We start from the raw sequence: 19270 nt of genomic DNA, 5'->3' as shown, positions 1-19270 counted from the left end.
CTGTATTCTCTGAAGAATTGATGACTTTGCAGTCATCTGAGTCTTCTCTGTTCTTTTCCCATTGCATCAGCAGTAATTAGGTAATTAGTTGTCTGGAGAAATAATGTTCTCAATGTTAGGAACTAAAACTGAGGTGATTGATTAGAATCTAGACTCAGAATTCAGTAGTAGAAAAGACATAAATCTGATAAGGAATATCAGTAGGCTTATATGCAAGAGAAGTATTCAAGCAAGTAACTAAAGGGGGAAAATAATACAGAACTCTAAAGGAGTAATATCTTTTTGTATGTGTGACATTGTCACTTAGATCAAATAGACAATACTAAAAGTCTGGACTTTTTTTCCTTTTTACTCCTAAACCTCATGCCTGTTCCATTGAGCCTGTTGGCGCAAGTTTGTTGTATACCTCATCATACAAACTGTTTCCTGTACTTAGAATGACCATCCCCCACTGTCCTGGCTTGTTCATTCTATTCTTCAGGTCTTGGATCAGATGTTACCTCCTCTAGACACCCATCTCTAATCTGTTTATTCTCTGCCTCCCCCACTACTATGTAAGCTCATAGCATGGAAAGGCAAAGATCTTATGTGTCTTGTTCACAATAGTTCCTTATATAATACCCTGGCACATGATAGGCATTCAATATTTGTTGAATGATTGAGTAACCTAGAGACAGATACTATTGCTATTTGCATTTTACCATAACCTACTTAATCAATTGGACAAAGAGGAGGGAAGTACATGCTGCTTTTTTCTTCCTCCTTTCCTTGTCTCAGTTCTGTATTAGAGAGTTATATTTACATTATCAGCATTTTATAATAAGATAATTTAAAGGTCAGCACTCATCATCTTGTTGAGTACGTTGCTTGTCAGTTTGTGAATAAAGAGCTTTCCATAATGGAAATGTATTGTTAATGTACCTCTTTAATTTGTATTTCAACCAGGTGGTTCACAGAGACTTGAAACCTAGCAACATTCTTTATGTGGATGAATCTGGCAATCCAGAATCTATTCGAATTTGTGATTTTGGCTTTGCCAAACAGCTAAGAGCAGAAAATGGTCTTCTCATGACTCCTTGTTATACTGCAAATTTTGTTGCACCAGAGGTAACTGTGAAATTATTTGCTTCCAGTATTTCAGTATATTTAAAAACTCATTTGGGGGCACCTGGGTGGATCAGTGGTTGAGCATCTGCCTTTGGCTCAGGTCATGATCCTGGGGTCCTGGCATTGAGTCCTGCATCAGGTTTTCCACAGAGAGCCTGTTTCTCCCTCTACCTATGTCTCTGCCTCTCTCTGTGTGTCTCTAATGAAGGAAGGAAGGAAGGAAGGAATAAAATATTTTTAAAGCTTCATTTGCTGTGTTTAATATAGCATAGTTAATATTTGTTTAATTGAAGACTTACTGAACAAATAATTAAAATAAATGTCAGCTCTTTTTCTTCTGATGGCAATTCATCCTGTCCTCAGCCCCCTACTGCTTAGTCCACTATAATCCTTTCCTTGCTCTGCCTTCTGTCTTCCTACATAATCACACATCTGTAGAGGTCTACTATCACTAACACTTTTGTACTTGTGAGCGCATGGAATTAAACGGAAACTAGCTTATTCTCATTCTTTCCTAATCCTTCTAATTTCCTGGTTTAGTCACCATCTTCCTGTATTTCTGAGGCTAATGCATCATGGTCTCTTCTTGTATTTAGCTTCGTAACTAGGTATCATCTGTTATCCCCTAAAATCAATTCAAGGTTCTTCTGTTCACAGAACTACCATCTTAGCCCCTGCTTCCTTCACCATATCCCAAATGACTACTAGAGCCTAGCTGTACCCTGCTACCTCTCTGGTTCTGTGATCATTCTGTAGAAGAGCTCTACAGTGAGTTACTGAAGGCTTCTTCAAGCACTGCTTTGATCGAGTTGCTTCTTTTCCCCATTGTAGCAAATCTAAAATCCACTGCTTTATCCTCAAGATTTCTTCTTTTTATAATCACTGTTTAAAAAATATAACTATGAAATATGTAATAAAAAATAAGTTACCCCTAATATAGGGCTTATGTGCCGGTAACATATGTTAGCTGATTTCATCCTCACAAATACAGTTTACATATAATAATTTCTTCTCATCATAACAATGTGAAGCAAAACTTTCATTCAAATTTTACAGGAAACCAGGTGCACAGTGAGAGGTTATGTAATTTGAGGTCAGATTTGAGATTCGATCCCAGGCAATATGGCTGCAAAGTGTATGCTTTTACCATTAGATATTTCACCAAAAAGTGATAATAGTTGGTAATGTTAGGACACTTGGATTATAGAGCTGGATTTCCCCCTCTATTTTCTAAACTTTTTTAATTTTATTACTTTTGAGATATAAAGACTACTTGCACCTGTTCTCCTGGTGGCACCAGAACTAATGAGGGACAGACTTTTTGCTTGTTTGTCCACATATCCACAGCTTCTGACACATACTGGTGTCCAAGCATGGTCACTTCATCTAGCCATCCTGTTTTTCTTCTTGAGTGTTTCATGCTTCAGATGAACAATCTGCTTCTGGAAATCACCAAATAGCTGTTTTGCCTTTGCATGTTGAAATGAAAGTTTTTGCTTTAAAACCGTTTTTTGCTTCAAAGCCTCTAAATTCATCTTCTTAAGGAAATCTTCCAAGATTACATTCTCCTTAGACTTGACTTTTTAACTCTGTCTCGATTTACCACTTAATCACCCAAGTTAAAACTTAGAAGTCTTCCTGAAATCCTCCTTCTCCATTATTTCTCTACATCTGGTCAGTCACCAAACCCTTTCCACTCTGATTTCTGAATATTCTAGATCTCTTTTCCCTTTCCTTATACATCCCATCTCAACTGAGTCCTTCCTATTTTATTTTTACATCTTTTTCTCTCCATGTCGTGCCTTAGTGTGGTTCCTCGGAGCCTTTCACTTAGTTTTCTACAAATTGCCTCCTATCAGATGGCCTTGTTTCTAGTCTGTCTTTTTGCCAGCATTTCCTCTATTCCTTGAATTTCTCTTTTGGTACACACATCTACTTATTTTTATTTCCCTGTTTAATGCTTCAATGACAACAGATTGCCTACAGGAAAATATTTTAATTCCTTAACAAGATATTTATAAAAGTCCTTCTTAGTTCTCTCTGGTGTCCCTACCTGGACACTTGGTCACACTGAATCCTTACCTGTCCTTAAGCATGCTCTGCTCTCCTTGACTCTGCCCTTTAAGTGTCATCTGCTCTCCTCTGCCTCCTCCCTTTACCTCTCAAATTCTTATAGTCCCAGTACAAGAAGGCTATAGCCTTCCTTCTCTCTCCATATTAAGAATGAATTATTTTGGGGCTCCTGGGTGGCTCAGTCATTTAAGCATGCAACTCGACTTCAGCTCAGGTAATGGTCTCAAGGTTGTGGTATCAAGTCTCTTGTGGGGCCCCATGCTCAGCAGGGAGTCTGCTCAAGATTCTCTTTCTCCCTTTGCCCTTCCCCCCACTCACTCTCATGTGCTCTATCTCTAAAATAAATAAATAAATCTTTAAAAACAAAAAAGAATGGTTTCCTCATCTTTCTACCCATAGCACCTTAGGCATAATTTTGTTATAATACTTAACATGTTGAATTATTAACTATATATATGTTTATTTCCCCTGCCATATTTTAATTTTCTTAAGGAAGCAAGAGTGTTTTGAATTTATCACTGTTCAAGCCTGATAATAGTTGTTGATTACTAAATGCTCAAGTGAATTATATTTTATATATGTAAAAGTATAATTTTGCACTGTATCATTTGTACTTTTATATGTTCCTAAAAGTTCTATTTTATATAACCATTTCTGCAGCCTCATACAACATGAATATAAATTCATTTAAATAAGAAACTTGAAAGCAGAGGACAAAAAAGAAACTTCCCTTTAGTTTTATAGTCCTCTATATGCCATGATGGCACTCAATAAATGCTAATTCAAATACCGAAACTAAATTTATATGTATATATATATATGTAATATATATATAATTACTTATAGAATATTCTAGAACAGGATTAATATATTGCCTTTTTGTTAATCATGTTCTGTTGAGGTTTTTCTTAACTACATTGATAGAAGATATAGTATAGTTCGGCCTATTCTAATCTCTAAATTCAAATCTCGGTGGTATGTTAATACTAATTTTTACTTTTTCTAGGTTTTAAAGCGACAAGGCTATGATGCTGCTTGTGATATATGGAGTCTTGGTGTCCTCCTCTATACAATGCTTACTGGGTGAGTGAACCATATTTTGTAAGCATTTATTCATCAATATATTGTTCAAATTATCTAGTTTTATTTTTTTAATCTCTGTGTTGTAGTATCTTCTTTTCATGTTATCTAATAATACAGTCCTGTGGGTGTGTGTCTCTTTACATATACTACATTTATAACTATATCATTACTGGGGATCCCTGGGTGGCTCAGCGGTTTAGCGCCTGCCCTTGGCCCAGGGCGTGATCCTGGAGTCCCGGGATCGAGTCCCACGTCAGGCTCCCTGCATGGAGCCTGCTTCTCCCTCTGCCTGTGTCTCTGCCTCTCTCTCTGTCTCTGTCTCTCTCTCTCTGTGTCTCTCATGAATAAATAAATAAATCTTTAAAAAAATAAATAACTATATCATTACTGATTTTCTATAATGTACCATTTATTAATGTCTTAAGGTCTTAACTTGATTTTTTCCATTACCTTTTTTGTACACTTATGTTGTAAACATACACTATTTTAAATATTTTATTCTAATGTGTCATATCTTAAAACATTTATATTATCATATATTAAGTCTAATTAATATTTCATAGCTTATACCTTGACCTGATGCTTTATGGAGCTTCATGATGTTGATATTTTTCACTTTAGGAGATTTCAGTAAAGTATATTAATTAAATTAACCAGAGTACTCTTGGATACTACAAATAAATGTGAAGATTACCTACAAAAAAAGAAATTTTACTCATTAACATTTTAATTTCATTATAAATTAGTTACACTCCATTTGCAAATGGCCCTGATGATACACCAGAGGAAATACTGGCACGGATAGGCAGTGGAAAATTCTCACTCAGTGGTGGTTACTGGAATTCTGTTTCAGATACAGCAAAGGTAAGTATGGCTTCCTATTATAAACTTTTGAGAAAATAATTTTTCATAGTCCCTAGTGAGAAAGAAAATATCAGTTACAAACTTTTGTTTATAAAGTATTATTTTGAAGTGATGTTACCAAATAACTTGAACTCAAAAATGGACCAATTATTTTGTTTCCCAGAAGGTAATGGCTTGGCTTTATTACCTGTACATCTAAAACTACTTCTTGCTGACAAACATGATGAATAATAATGATGGTATAAGAAACTCTTTTAACAGTAGAGAACAGGGATGCCTAGGTGGCTCAGCGATTGAGCATCTGCCATTGGCTCAGGACATGATCCCAGAGTTCGGGGATCAAGTCCGGCATCAGGCTCCCTACATGGAGCCTGCTTCTCTCTGCCTGTGTCTCTGCCTCTCTCTCTCTCTGTGTCTCTCATGAATAAATAAATAAAATCTTAAAAAAAAACAATGGAGAATAAACTGAGTATTGATAGAGGGAGGGGTTGGGGAATAGGCTAGATGGGTGATGGGTATTAAGGAGGTCACTTGTGATGAGCACTAGGTGTTACATGTAAGTGATGAATCACTAAATTCTACTTCTTTTAAAGACTTTATTCATTTATTTATGAGACACAGAGAGAGAGAGATTGAGGCAGAGACACAGGCAGAGAGAGAAGCAGGTTCCATGCAGGGAACCCGATGTGGGACTCGATCCCGGGACCCTGGGATCACGCCCTGAGCCGAAGGCAGACGCTCAACTGCTGAGCCACCCAGGCATCCCTAAATTCTACTTCTGAAACCATTATTATACTGTATGTTAACTAACTAGAATTTAAATAAAAATTTGGAAGAAAAAATACAAATCTGTTAACCAAAATAATAATAATGGTGGTGGTAATCTTCATGATTTGTGTGTCTGTTCTATGCCTCACACTGCACTTCACCTAAATCATCCCATTTAATCCTCTTAACAAACCCTATAAAATAGGTGGTAGTATTCTCGTTTCACAGAAGGAAGCAAGGCCAGAATTTTTGTGTCATTTTGTCCGTGGTTACATACTGGGAACATGTGGGTGCTTCAAACTAAGCAGTTGGTTCCAAAGCCCTTGTTCCCTAGAATAACTGCACCATGTTCTATTTTTGACCAATATTATGTAGAAAAGGGTCTCATCTTTTTCACAGTAAATGGTAGTATAGTTTTATAGTGTCTGCTTGAAATCCATTTGAAAAGCCTTTCTCACCGGAAGATCTGCCATCCTCTGCCAGACTTGCTTTCCAACTCTGCTCTAGTTTTACTTTATTCATAGAAAATGCTCTTTTAAAAAGAAGAGTGAAAAATTTAAAAATCAGAAAAAGAAGAGCCAAGTTTTCTACTTCCAAATAAGAAAAACATAGAGGAGATAAAGAAGACACGTAGTGGTAGAAGTACTTGCTGATTTCTCTGAGAGGAGGAAGCCTGAATTGAGATGATTGCATAAGTAAATAGGGTATTTCAAAAAAGTAGGCTAATACTTTTGGCATAGAGATGAAGCCTCTGTTAAATGATGTCTGTATAGATAATATTTGGCTTTGTATCTGATTTAAAATGAAATATTAGCCTTTTCCTTTTTTTAACCAATATTTCTTAAACCAGATGATTCATTTTTCTGGGACTTCTTTTTATTTTTATTTTTTTAAAGACTTTATTTATTTACTTGACAGAGAGCGAGAGAGATCACAAGCAGAGGAAATGGCAGGCAGAGAGAAGAAGAAGCAGATTCCTCACTGAGTAGGGAGCCTGATAGGGGGCTCAATCTCAGGACCCTGGGATCATCACCTGAGCTGAAAGGCAGACACTTAGCCAACTGAGCCACCCAGGCGCCCCCTATGATTTCTTTTTTTAATCCATGTATTAAGCACCTACAACATGCTTAATACGTGAAGGTCCAGGAATCAAAGACATGACTGAGAGAATTCCTTATCTCAGGAAGCTCATAGTCTAGTTGGGAGATCACCAAAAGTATACAGTACAGTGTCATGTATGCTGTTACAGTGGTACATTTTTTGTGTTAAAGAAGTTCACAGATGGTGCTCAGTCAGAAAGATTTCCCAGAAAGCTTTCAAGAAGCAATGAAGGGATTTTCCTGGCAGCTTTACGGAGCAGAAGGATGTATTCTATCCCAGGCTGAGGGAGCAACACATGCTATTTGTGGTCAGGACAGCCTGAAAATGACAGAATGCCTCCAGGTTGCTGTGCACAGTTTGTTGTGACTAGGACAGGGTACACGTGAGAAGGTAGCTGATGAACCCAAATTATGAAAGGCTTTGTAGATTATGCTCAGGATTTCAGGTTTATTCTAGATGTTGGAAAACTGTTGAAAAATATTAAGCACTGTAGTGATCAGATTTTTCTTTTTCAAGTTTATTCTGTGGAGCAGTAATTCTTATCGCTGGCGTCTGCTGGAAATTGTCATGGTTGGTTATGAGGCAGGCATATCAAGTAATGTCACAAAATAAAGTGTCAGAGCTTACCCATCACTTCTTTTTATTTTTTCAAAGATTTTATTTATTTATTTGAGAGGAAGAGAACGAATGATTTGGGGGAAGGGACAGAGGGAGAAGCAGACTTCCTGTGGAACAGGTTGCCTGACATGAGACTCAATCCCAGGACCCTGGGATCATGACCTGAACCGAAGGCAGATGCTTAACTGATTGAGCCACTCAGGCGCTCCCATCACCTGCTTTTTAAATAAATTATAGAGATAACCTTAATGTGCTTTAATTTCCATAATTTGATTCTCATTAACTTGTATTCTAGTATGCTTTTTTTGAATGAAAGAAAGACCAGGCAGCCCCGGTGGCGCAGCAGTTTAGCGCCGGCCGCCTGCAGCCCAGGGCATGATCCTGGAGACTCGGGATCGAGTCCCACATCTGGCTCGCTGCATGGAGCCTGCTTCTCCCTCTGCCTGTGTCTCTGCCTCTGTGTGTGTGTGTGTGTGTGTGTGTGTCTTTCATGAATAAATAAATAAAATCTTAAAAAAAGAGAGAGACAGGTGAGGATGAGATAAAAATAGAGTGTGAAAAATTGAATCTCACAGCCTTATTACTGATAACTTTTGTTAATTTGTCCAGATAAGACCTGAGATTACAAGCATGTGGTATAGTGAATACCCCCACAAAATTGAGAGGGAGGGTTCTGTCTGATGTGTTGCCTCAAGAGCAAGCTGCACATGTGAATGTCATTAGTCATATGGACCATATGTGTCATGTGTGGCTTTGAGACGAAAAGTACTGTCACTACAATTTAATAGGCACTTATATGCCAAGAACTGTGCTAACACTTATACCTACACTATTTCATTCAGTCCTTACTGACCTAACATTAGGGGGTTTAACTTGTAAGGTTTTGCAACGTTTCAGGTCACAAATGATGAAGACCTAAACTAGAGAAGTTGTAGCAGGATTTGAGCCAAATGGAAGAGAAATTTAGGAGACAAAATAGACTTGGTAGTTAATTGGACATAAGAAACAAGGGGCACCTGAGTGGTGCAGTTGGTTAAGCATCTGATTCTTGGTTTCTACTCAGGTCATGATCTCAGGGTTGTCAGATCGAGCCCCACATTGGGCTCCATGCTGAGCATAGTTTGCTTGAGATTCTTTCTCCTTCTCCCTCTGCCCCTCCCACTTGTGCGCTTGCTTGCTCACTTGCTCTGTCGCTCTCTCTCAAAATAAATAAGTAAATCTTAAAAAAAAAAAAGAAGAAGAAGAAGAAGGCATGAGGAGATAGTAAGCATGTAGTCCACATTTCCACCTCAGACTAATGAGTAGGTCGTGGTTTCCTTCACCAAGATGTGGAATACAAAAGTAGTTTTGAGAGGAGTGATAATTACAGATTTGAACATTAAGAATTTGAAACACAACTGTAATACATAATTAAGAGATGTATGTCCATTAGTCAACTGATTATATGGATGCAGATCTTAGGAGAGAAGTCTTGGGTGGACAGTGGAGTTAAGAGTTGTCATCATCTGTATTAACTAAAGCCATGAGCACAAATGAGCTTATCTGAGCAGAATGATGAGAGCTGTGGAAGGAATGAACAGACTTTGGTTGTGCCCTGGGCACTTTTGCAACCTTTTATGTACTTGAAGCACATTTTCCCACTTTAAGAATTTGGAAGGGGAGTTCCTAATTGTTTTACTTCTTCTAATTTTGCTCAGTAACTTATTCCTGTTCTTAGCTGTTAATGATAACTAAAAATAAGAAACTGTAAATATCTGATAGCAGAGGCATACTTAGAATAACATCTTGATTCCCAGTACTAGTCATCCACCAGGTTCTGTTGGTTCTTTCTCTTAAGTACCTCAATTTCATACATATTTCTCCATCTTTTTTTTTTTTTTTATTTCTCCATCTCTTATACTGCCCCGAAGCCATCATCTCTCACCGGTCTCACAATGGAGTCTCCAGGCTTGCACCCTCCAATCCATTGTCCTCCACACTTAGTGAGCTAAAGTACAAGCCTAACTCTATCACTCCTTTGCTTTAAATGATTTCTTACCTCCAAAGTCCAGATTTGCTAATGTAGCTTACAAGGGCCTTCATGATCTGATCCCTTTTCACCTTTCCCACTTAATTGCTGCCATGTTCTACTTGGCAGTTTTTGCTACAGCCTCACTGCACTCCTTTCAGTTCCTTAATTATGGCATGTTCTCCTCCCTGAGGGCTTTCCTCAAAACACACTCAGCTCTATCTTGCTGAATTGCTCTGTATCCCCTTCCTCTTTTCTAACCCATCTACTGCTCATCCTTCGGGTCTCACATTCCTCTAAAGTCACTTCTAAGCCACCCCATCCTGTACAGGTCAGGTGTCTCTTTGTGTTCCTCTAGCTATACCTCTTCATTCATCCCTTCAAAGAATTTACTGTTTGCTTTGTAATTGATTCTTTGTTTCTCCTTCACTGGGCTGCAAGCTTCATGAGGTCAGAGTTCATTTCTATCTTGTTTGCTGCTAAATACCCAATGCCTCTCAGAATACCTGGCCTTTAACAAATACTTAATAGATACATTTTGAATGAAAAATTAAGTGGTAGATGGCTTTCATAAATCATAACTGTTATTTTGGAGAGTATAAAACTATCTAGCAATTATATGGATCTATATTCCATGCATAGAAAAACATTTGGAGAGATAAAAAGCATTTGTCTCTGAAAGAATCAGATTCTGGGAGTTCTTCATGTTCTTTTGCTTCTCTGTTTTTCTGATTTTTTTTTATAATTCCTGTGAGATGCCCATGAAGTGGAAAAAATAAAAATAACTCTAATCTGGGACGTCTGACTGGCTCAGTCAGTGGAGCATGGAACTCTTGATCTTGGGGTTGTGAGTTCAAGCCTTGTGTTGGGCATGGAGCCTACTTAAAAAAAATAACTCTAATCTTTTGGAGGGGGCATTTGGAGCCCTCCAATTAAATTCCTATTATTGGACAGTTATGTTCTGCTTTTCGTTATTTGATAATAACAAAAAAGTCTTTAGCTGAAAATGTACTTAGAAATAAACTTACTAGGGCACCTGGGTGGCTCAGTGGTTGAGCATCTGCCTTTGGCTCGGGTCATGGTCCCGGGGTCTTGGGATTGAGTCCCGCATCAGGCTCCCCACACGGAGCCTGCTTCTCCCTCTGCCTGTCTCTGCCTCTGTGTCTGTCATGAATAAATGAATAAAATCTTTCAAAAAAATAAATCTACAAAAGTATAGAAAAATCAGAATATCTCAGTGAAAAAAAGAGCCAAAGTACTTAAAGATATGTAAATATGGTAAATTTACTCTTTGTAATGCACCAAAACTACTGTTAGGGAGGAGAAAAACAGGTTTTTGCTTTTTCATTCTTTTTAATATTTATTATTATTCTTTAAAAGCATTTATTATTTTTTTTAAAGAAATTGTCATGTTGGGGGCACCCAGGTGGCTCAGTCAGTTAAGCATCCGGCTGTTGATTTCAGCTCACGTCATGATCTCAAGGATAGAGTCCCATGTCAGAGAGTCTGCTTGAGATTCTCTCCTTCTCCCACTGTCCCTCCTCCTGCTTGTGCTCGCTTGTGTGCACACACATGCGTGCTTGCCTGCTCTCTCAAATAAATAAATTTTTTTAAAAAGAAAAGAAATGGTCATGTTGACCAAATTGCCTTGAACCCCAAAGTTTGGTACCAGGAGAAAATAGTGTCATAGAAGCTAAGGAAGAATGCTTACCAGTATCAAGTGCTATAGAAAAACAAACAGAAAAGTTTAAGATTGTTTTATTATTATTATTATTCCCATTACAGGACCTAGTGTCAAAGATGCTTCATGTGGATCCACATCAGAGACTGACTGCTGCCCTTGTGCTCAGACATCCTTGGATTGTCCACTGGGACCAACTGCCGCAATACCAACTAAACAGACAGGATGCACCCCATCTAGTCAAGGTGAGCTGCCCCACTCAGGCACTGTTTTCTGCATGTCCTCCCAGAGAGTGTGAGCCTCCCTCTCCATGCCTGTAGCATCTTTCCCTTTCGCTCAGCCTGCATCCATTTCTCAAGTGAGATTCTCTTACAATGAGTGGTTTAGAAAAGAAAAGGTCAAGGTGCGCCAAAATATTATAAAACTACTTTAAGAATGACTTCTGAGGGATGCCTGCATAGCTCAGTATTTGAGCGTCTACCTTTGGCCCAGAGCGTGATCCTGGGATCCTAGGATCAAGTGCGAGTCCTGCATCAGGCTCCCCACAGTGTCTGCTTCTCCCTCCGCCTATGTCTCTGCCTCTCCCTTTGTGTCGCTCATGAAGAAATAAATAAAATCTTTAAAAAAAAAAACAAAAACGACTTCTGAATTTATCAATCAGATAAGCTTATGGATTTCCTAACTTTTATTTATACTTTTCTTTCTTATGCAAAACCCAGAGCAAACTAGGTTGTCAGCAGTGGCAAAACAAGTTCTAAAAGAGCATGCTTAAAAAAAAATAAAAATAAAAATAAAAAAATAAAAGAGCATGCTTTGCGGCTTCTCATATTAAAGGATTGCAAAGAAACAAAATGTCAGGATTCCTGGGTGGCTCAGTGGTTGAGCGTCTGCCTTCGGCTCAGGGTGTGATCCTGGTCCAGGGATCAAGTCCCATGTTGTGCTCCTGGTGAGGGGCCTGCTTCTCTCTCTGCCTATGTCTCTGCCTCTCTTTCTGTGTCTCTCATGAATAAATTAATAAAATCTTTTTTAAAAAATGTCCAGGGATCCCTGGGTGGCGCAGCGGTTTGGCGCTGGCCTTTGGCCCAGGGCGCGATCCTGGAGACCCGGGTTCAAATCCCACATCAGGTTCCCGGTGCATGGAGCCTGCCTTCTCCCTCTGCCTATGTCTCTGCCTCTCTCTCTCTCTCTGTGACTATCATAAATAAATAAAAATTAAAAAATAAAAATAAAAAAAAATGTCCAGTAGTCCTGAGAAAAGTGAGGACCGCTTGTTATAGGCATATCCCTGTCCTTTCTCATCTATAAGTTCAGCCTCCCACATTTGCCTTTTTAATTTTAATTAGATCAGAGGGTTTGACCAGTATGGTTATTTTCATTATGAGCCCAATTAAATCTATATAAATTTTCATGTGAAGAAATTATCTAGGGGGAAAGAAATTTCCATTTCATATTCTGTGTACTTGTGACTACCCATTGTCGTTTGTGTTGTGACCTTTCTTTCCTGTTTTCAGGGTGCTATGGCAGCTACATACTCTGCTTTAAACCGTAATCAGTCACCAGTTTTGGAACCAGTAGGCCGCTCTACTCTTGCTCAGCGGAGAGGTATTAAAAAAATCACCTCCACAGCCCTGTGAAGTGACCTCAGTGAGATATTTGGTACCATGGTGTAAGCTGATAGCACAAGTTCTGGCGACAGGTAGCACATACCTGAGAGACACCTGCAAGCACACACTGTCCCAGCTGGTACCCATAATGCTGCTGCTCCTGCTGCTGCTCCTGCTTCCGTCTCTTCTCGCTTTAAATGATTGTTAGCAAGTTAGATATTCCTGGAGCTTCGGATGAAATGAAAATGGAAACATGATGAAGACATATTCACTGAATCAACAAGAATAATGAACATATGAATACCACCTAAAAATACACTGAATAAAGTACTCTACACCATATAGCATTATTTTTATAGGAAATATTTCATGTCCCTGAAATATTCTTTGTTAGTTATAGGGATGGACAGTTTATGTTAAGCACTTAGCTTAAACAATCCGTTTCTATTAGCACTGTATCCCTTGTGCCATCCAACATTTTGTATGTTTTTGTAAACAGTTCATATACAGTACATTTCTGTACTGCTTTCTTTAATGTATACATGCTTTGTTTAACTTGGAATCTATTATTATTAATCAATTGACTATTAAATCTGGTTAAATAGTTCACCTGGATTAACAGTATTGTTGGACAGCCCTAAAAATGGCCAGATTGTGGAACAGCTGTTGAATGTAATACTTGCAAAATGTACATATCTTTCCCCATGTCTGTTTCACTGGTTCCTTCATTTGTTTGTTTCTTAAAGTCAGGTGCTTTGTCAGACTAACCTAGAGAGCTGTTATGGTAGAGAAAGTTATCACATGTGTGTGGCATGACATCAAGAGTACACCTATGAAGTTAGTCCATATACGTTGCAACTCCTTAGGGTTCTTTTTTCCTTAATTAAGGAAGTAGTTCTTGCACTTTTGAGCTTGAATAGTATCCATATTTAGTATTTGGCATATAATTTGGGATTTTGCCAATATACATCAAAGGCCTTTAAGAGTAATGGTGAAGAGATTGGTGAAGGAAAACTTAGCAACAGGTCATACAAGTCCCATTAGATCTTTCATGTTTAAATAGATCAAATTGCAGAATTTAGGATATGAATAACAGGATACCTGTTCTTATATACCTGCAAGAAAAGTATGGTTTTTTTTTTTTGGAAAAAAGGTAAATCATAATGAGTTCTATCCCATTACAATGCTCTATATTAAACACTAATTTGAATGTAATAAAGGCCACCAGCCTCTCTATGAAATTGGATTTAAACTTTCTTATTTGAGGGAATAAAACATTCTTGATCAAACAATACCTGTTCTCACCTGAAATCATAGCTGAGGTAGGCTAAGTGAATGTTCACCATTGAGTGTTTCCTGAATTCCTTCTGATGATTTTTAGCCATATAATGCTTCCTTTAACTTCAGAAATGATCAGCTTTCATGGTGGTCACTTGGGTCTGCTTAGATTACAGTGTTCATTATCTACATCTAATTTGGGTAGTTTCCACAATTTTATTTGATTAAAGAAAACTTTGTATCCATTATTACCTGTATTTTGGTCAAGCTACCTAGCATACATTGATATGTAATATAAAAAACATGAACATGGAAAAAGTGATTTAACTTAACCTTATCAAGAATGTGCCCAACAGATCTTTCTTACTCATGTACTGAGCCATTTACATCAGAAGTCTTTTTACCTGCCCGAAGCTTTAAATCTTTCTTTTAGAGTACAAAGCCAAGAAAACATACTTTAGTTAAATGTCTTAGAAGCCACTTATTATTCCTTAATTTCTCTTCTTTGCAACTAAAGAGAAAGGGAAAATCTATAACATTCGTTTTGCTTAAGTGACACAAAATGATTACTGCACAGAAATCAAATGTAAGTTTATCTTCTAAATTAAAAAAAATGTATAGGAAGAGGGATTCAGAAGATCTAGATGGGGAAAGTACTTTTAAATTCTTGAGTACATGAATGCTAACTATCAAAAATTGCTTCCCATTGCCTAGAAAGAAAACTTTTTTTCTCTCTTTCTCTCTCTCCTCTATTCAGTGTTTCAAACCACAACCATCCCAAATTCTTGTTGCTTTTAAAAATGTTAATGTAACTCTGGGCAAAAAAAAAGAAGATTTTCAAATTTTGGACACTGATGCTATTCCATAATTGCTTAGGTGTATTGTCCATCATAGTCTTAGAACCAGAAGTAAATGTGTAAATCCTTATAAATTGTCTAGTCCAACTTTCTCATGTTGCATGTAAAGAACCTAAGACCCAAAGCAAAGACTAGAATCCTTAACTTTTCATTCAGTTTTTTTCCCCCTCATAACACCATGCTGCATTCCCTTCATATTATCACCCAACCAGGAACAGAGTTGTCCAAAAAATATATATTTCTCAGGACAATATTCTACTGGTATATGAATGCCAAGCTTATTGCTTTCAAAGATAGTTTCTTCTTTGCCTACTCCAGCTACCAGTTTTACTGGAGAAAACCAAGTTGTATGTACACAAAACTGAAGGCTTTTGCCTAAAATGCATTTCATGAGCTTAATTTATTTCATCTGTAGTCCTGGTGTTCCTATTTCCTTTGACTTAAGGCAGACAGACTTGGCCAACAGTTGTGTTCTAAATATAGTGCTTGTACTGAGTTTACCTTTCCATTAATTACTGAGTCCAGTTCCTCTGGGCCCTTCACCAGTTAGTTCTTCTAGTTACCAGGGCTTCTCCCAGAAGGTTTTAGTTCAGTCTTAATGATTATTTTAATGCTAAAGAAGAAACTAAACCATCAGACCACTTTTACAAACCTCCTCTTAGCCTATAATCCAAAATAATATCTAGAATGGTAGATTGCATTTAATGTTGCCGAGCACATGCTGAAAAATATGGATTACACTACCACGTGTTTGTATCTTCCCTTTCAAGTAATGATGTTAAGGTAAGTTTTTGTCCTTTTAATTTTTTATGTAAATCATTTCAACTCCTAATTTATAGATGTCTTTTTTCTAAGTACAGTAGACCTTTAACAGATTTGACATGGATTCATTTATTCACAAGCAACCCTAAAAGTCCAAAAATATGATTTTGATAAGGCATAGAATCAACATATTGCAAGGCTGATGTGGGAAAAGTCACTGAGTGTCTGGAGGGGGTATGGTGTATATGCAGTAGAGATTGACATTTCACATATGGTAGGCTGCAAAGTAAGGGTTTGGATCAACCATTTCCCACCTAATAAGAAGTGGTTGCTTTTGGGGCTAGGGGACATTATGGGAGGTGGGGCTGGCCTGTTTGTTGTGCCCTGTACAGTCAGCCCAGGAGATCCTGGAAGGAGGAGAGGGGTGCAAAGGCTTCATGAGTAAGCAGAATGGGTTGGGTTGGCAAGGGACTGGGGTAAGTCCAGCCTGGGATGAGAGCAGAAAAGTATTCAAGATTTGGGAGCCTTGGTACTTAATCACCATGGAAATCAGCAATACATATCTCAACATGGCTTTGATACTCTCTACTTTCCGGCCTTTATAAATGACTGAAAATTTTTCAGGTTGCTTTACAATATTTTATAGAGAAAATTCTCATGGTGGTATCGAGCATTTATGAGATTTATGAAGGCAATAGGACAGGTATCTCAGGAATGTAAAGGGTTAGAAAAAGTCTGTTTTCTGTGTTTAACAAATACAATGGGTTCCATAGTTGACCCTTGGTGCTTAAACCAAGAGGTTCTAATCTAGCCCTAGAATTTGTCCCTCCAAAAGGTCTAGCTCCATGTGACTCACAAACCAGATGTATACATTGAGTTTTATTTAATTGACAGATAAGTTGACTTAACTCAGTATTTATATTTCGATTAGTGAAAATAGTCCTCTTTTCACCTCCAGATTGCTTACATTTTGCTGGTTTCCCCAAGTGACCATTGGTGGAGACCAATTAATGAAGGAATGAAATTTGCTTTCTTGGGACTGTGGTATTCTGCAGAGCCACGCTTAACCACTTTTTCTAGTGAAGAATCTACAGAATGATAATACCTAAATATGGATGGCCAAGAAGAATTTGTATCTACAGTGTGCTTTATGTACTTCTGACACTGCTGTATTTTGTGTGGTCAAGTGACTTGTAACTGGTTCCAATGTGACTGTTCTCAAAGAATTCTAGTAATTAAGTCGACTTAATTTTCTTAAGCCTCATATTACTATCAGTCTCACATTTACCACTCTGATTCTAGTCTTTTAACTGTTCATAACAGGGCATACCAAGGGTTGGGATGAGAGTCTACTTCCTACCTCTTAAGGCACTTTCCTCATTATTTTGCCGTATAACCTTGAAGTGCATGATAAGCTGTTTAAATGTCCATGACTTCTCCCAGAGCAACTGGCAAAGTATATGACGTTGAATAGAGATTAGTGGAAAGGAAAATTTAGAGACTAAGTTCAGAAATGCAAACCTCAAGAAAACCTCTTTAGAGCACATACCATCTGAGTACAAAATGTGTAAATGTCTGTGAGAGGAGAGTCTGTAATAGTCTACGTAGATTAGTTCAATATCTAATGGAAGTGAAAATCTTTACTCCTATTATCACTATAGTACTGAATGAACCGTATACTGAGTTTTTCAAACAAGTATGTAAAGTAGGACTTTTAAATACAGAGCAAGGCCATAAGGATAAAGGTATTGGTTTGTGTTTCTCTAAGTGTAGTTTATCATCTAAAGCTTTCTTTTTTTTTTTTAGTTGCCATTCCTTAGCATCCTTAATAATTATGGGTGATGAGTTTTTAATTCTTAAAATTATGTACGTGTATTAGGTTTATCTTAACTCTTACCCTAAGCAAAAGGGATGGTATACACCTAAGGGATGTAATTATTTTGCATTTTTGGCCTTGGGTGGGGATGGGGTGGGCATCTACTTAAACAGTTTTTAAAAAAGAAAAAAAAATCACAAATATTTTTCTACTATTATACATGATCTTACTTTATACTAGTTTCTCTCTAGTAAGGCATGCCAGAAGCCCAAGGTACCATATCATGAGTTCCTATGTATTGTACCTTTTTTTGGTGGTTAAATCGCATCAGATGCTTGGCACTGCTGCCATAATTATGAAATGCTTGTAAAGAAATAAATATCACTGAATACTTTAAATTGTTTTACTTAAGAGTTTAATCTGGGAAGTTTTCAAATCATACTATTAATGTGTAATCTAAGCTCTTTCAGATGTATCCATGAATAATCCTGGAACAATATTGCTTGTATTCCTGTCACAGAACAGGTTTTGTAATCTTTAAAAGAAATGAAAATTTATATAATAAAGTTTCAAATAAATGCATGTATGTCATTTATCAGGTTATTTCAACTATATGACAATATGTCCTAATGTCAAATTCTATCCAAAGTATAAATTTTTTGAATTGGATTTCTAGAACTTAAAACAGGAACGTTTCTAAGTTAATAAGGAGCGCAAAATAATTTTTGTATGTAGGCGCCCCTACAATCTATTCTTAATATAAAATCTGAAATGATCTGTTCAAAATCTACCAAGGATTATAACAAGTCATTTGGTCCTGTTAGCACTCTGATTTCATCTGCCTAAACTCTCCCTGGCTCACTGTGTTCTAGCCACACTAACCTTCTTGCTATTTCTTGAATATGCCTGATATGGGAGAACATAGGCAAATTTTAAAAAACGCCAAACTTCATTTTAACTTACAGCCCACTGACAAGTACTTGAGACAGGCAGAGTTCCTCCAGGAACTCAACTGCTTCAATGTGAGTACTTTGCTAAAGGCAAAAGGCAACCTTAGGTTAACATTAGTCCAACCTCCAGGATCCTGTAAAAATCCCTTTGGAAACTTCCCTTATCCTACCCTCCCACCCCCACCCCCTGCCAAGATATATGTTAGCTATCACCCTCCGAAGGAAGTTGGGGGAGAAGCGGTGGGGCGGTGGAGTGGCAAAGCGAGAGGGAGAAGCAGACTCCCCGCTGAGCAGGAAGCCCTAGGCAGGGCTGGATCCTAGGGCTTTGGGATCAAGACCTGAGCCAAAGGTCTTAACCAAGTCCCAAGCTTAACCAACTGAGCCACCAAGGTGCCCCTAAAGATCCTATTTCTAAATATAGTCACATTCTGAGATGTTAGGGGTTAAGAATTCAACATATGAATTTTGAGAGGGCACAGTTCAGCCCATAACACTGACTTTGTCTTCTCTCCTCCCTCCCTTCCTGTGTATATTGAGCACTTCCTAGGTGCCAGACGTTCTGCCAAATGATGTTAACAGTAGGCAAAAGATGTAGTCTTTTATAAAGTAAAAACAAGTGCCATGCAAATATGATGCCTTGGTAATGGGGATGGCCGAAAAGCCTTGCCCTTCCCGTCAAGATCCCGACCAGGTTGGGCGG

The 19270-nt window shown here is 37.8% G+C and overlaps 1 protein-coding gene across 8 annotated transcripts in view; it reads left to right on the top strand.

Moving 5' to 3' along the window:
- Positions 1-18202, top strand: part of RPS6KA3 (ribosomal protein S6 kinase A3) — a 112513-nt gene extending 94311 nt beyond the window's left edge. For all 8 annotated transcript variants that reach the window (XM_041740878.1, XM_041740880.1, XM_041740879.1 and 5 more), the window contains 5 exons: positions 946-1107; positions 4187-4263; positions 5010-5127; positions 11408-11548; positions 12815-18202. In XM_041740878.1, the coding sequence (XP_041596812.1) occupies positions 946-1107; positions 4187-4263; positions 5010-5127; positions 11408-11548; positions 12815-12937 (621 nt within the window). In that variant the 3' untranslated portion in view covers positions 12938-18202. The remainder of the gene's footprint in view (positions 1-945; positions 1108-4186; positions 4264-5009; positions 5128-11407; positions 11549-12814) is intronic.
- Positions 18203-19270: the final 1068 nt, after the last annotated feature.

This window comes from Vulpes lagopus, chromosome X, assembly GCF_018345385.1.
Source record: "Vulpes lagopus strain Blue_001 chromosome X, ASM1834538v1, whole genome shotgun sequence".
NCBI lineage: Eukaryota > Metazoa > Chordata > Mammalia > Carnivora > Canidae > Vulpes > Vulpes lagopus.
This window is presented reverse-complemented; position numbering and strand designations above follow the sequence as displayed.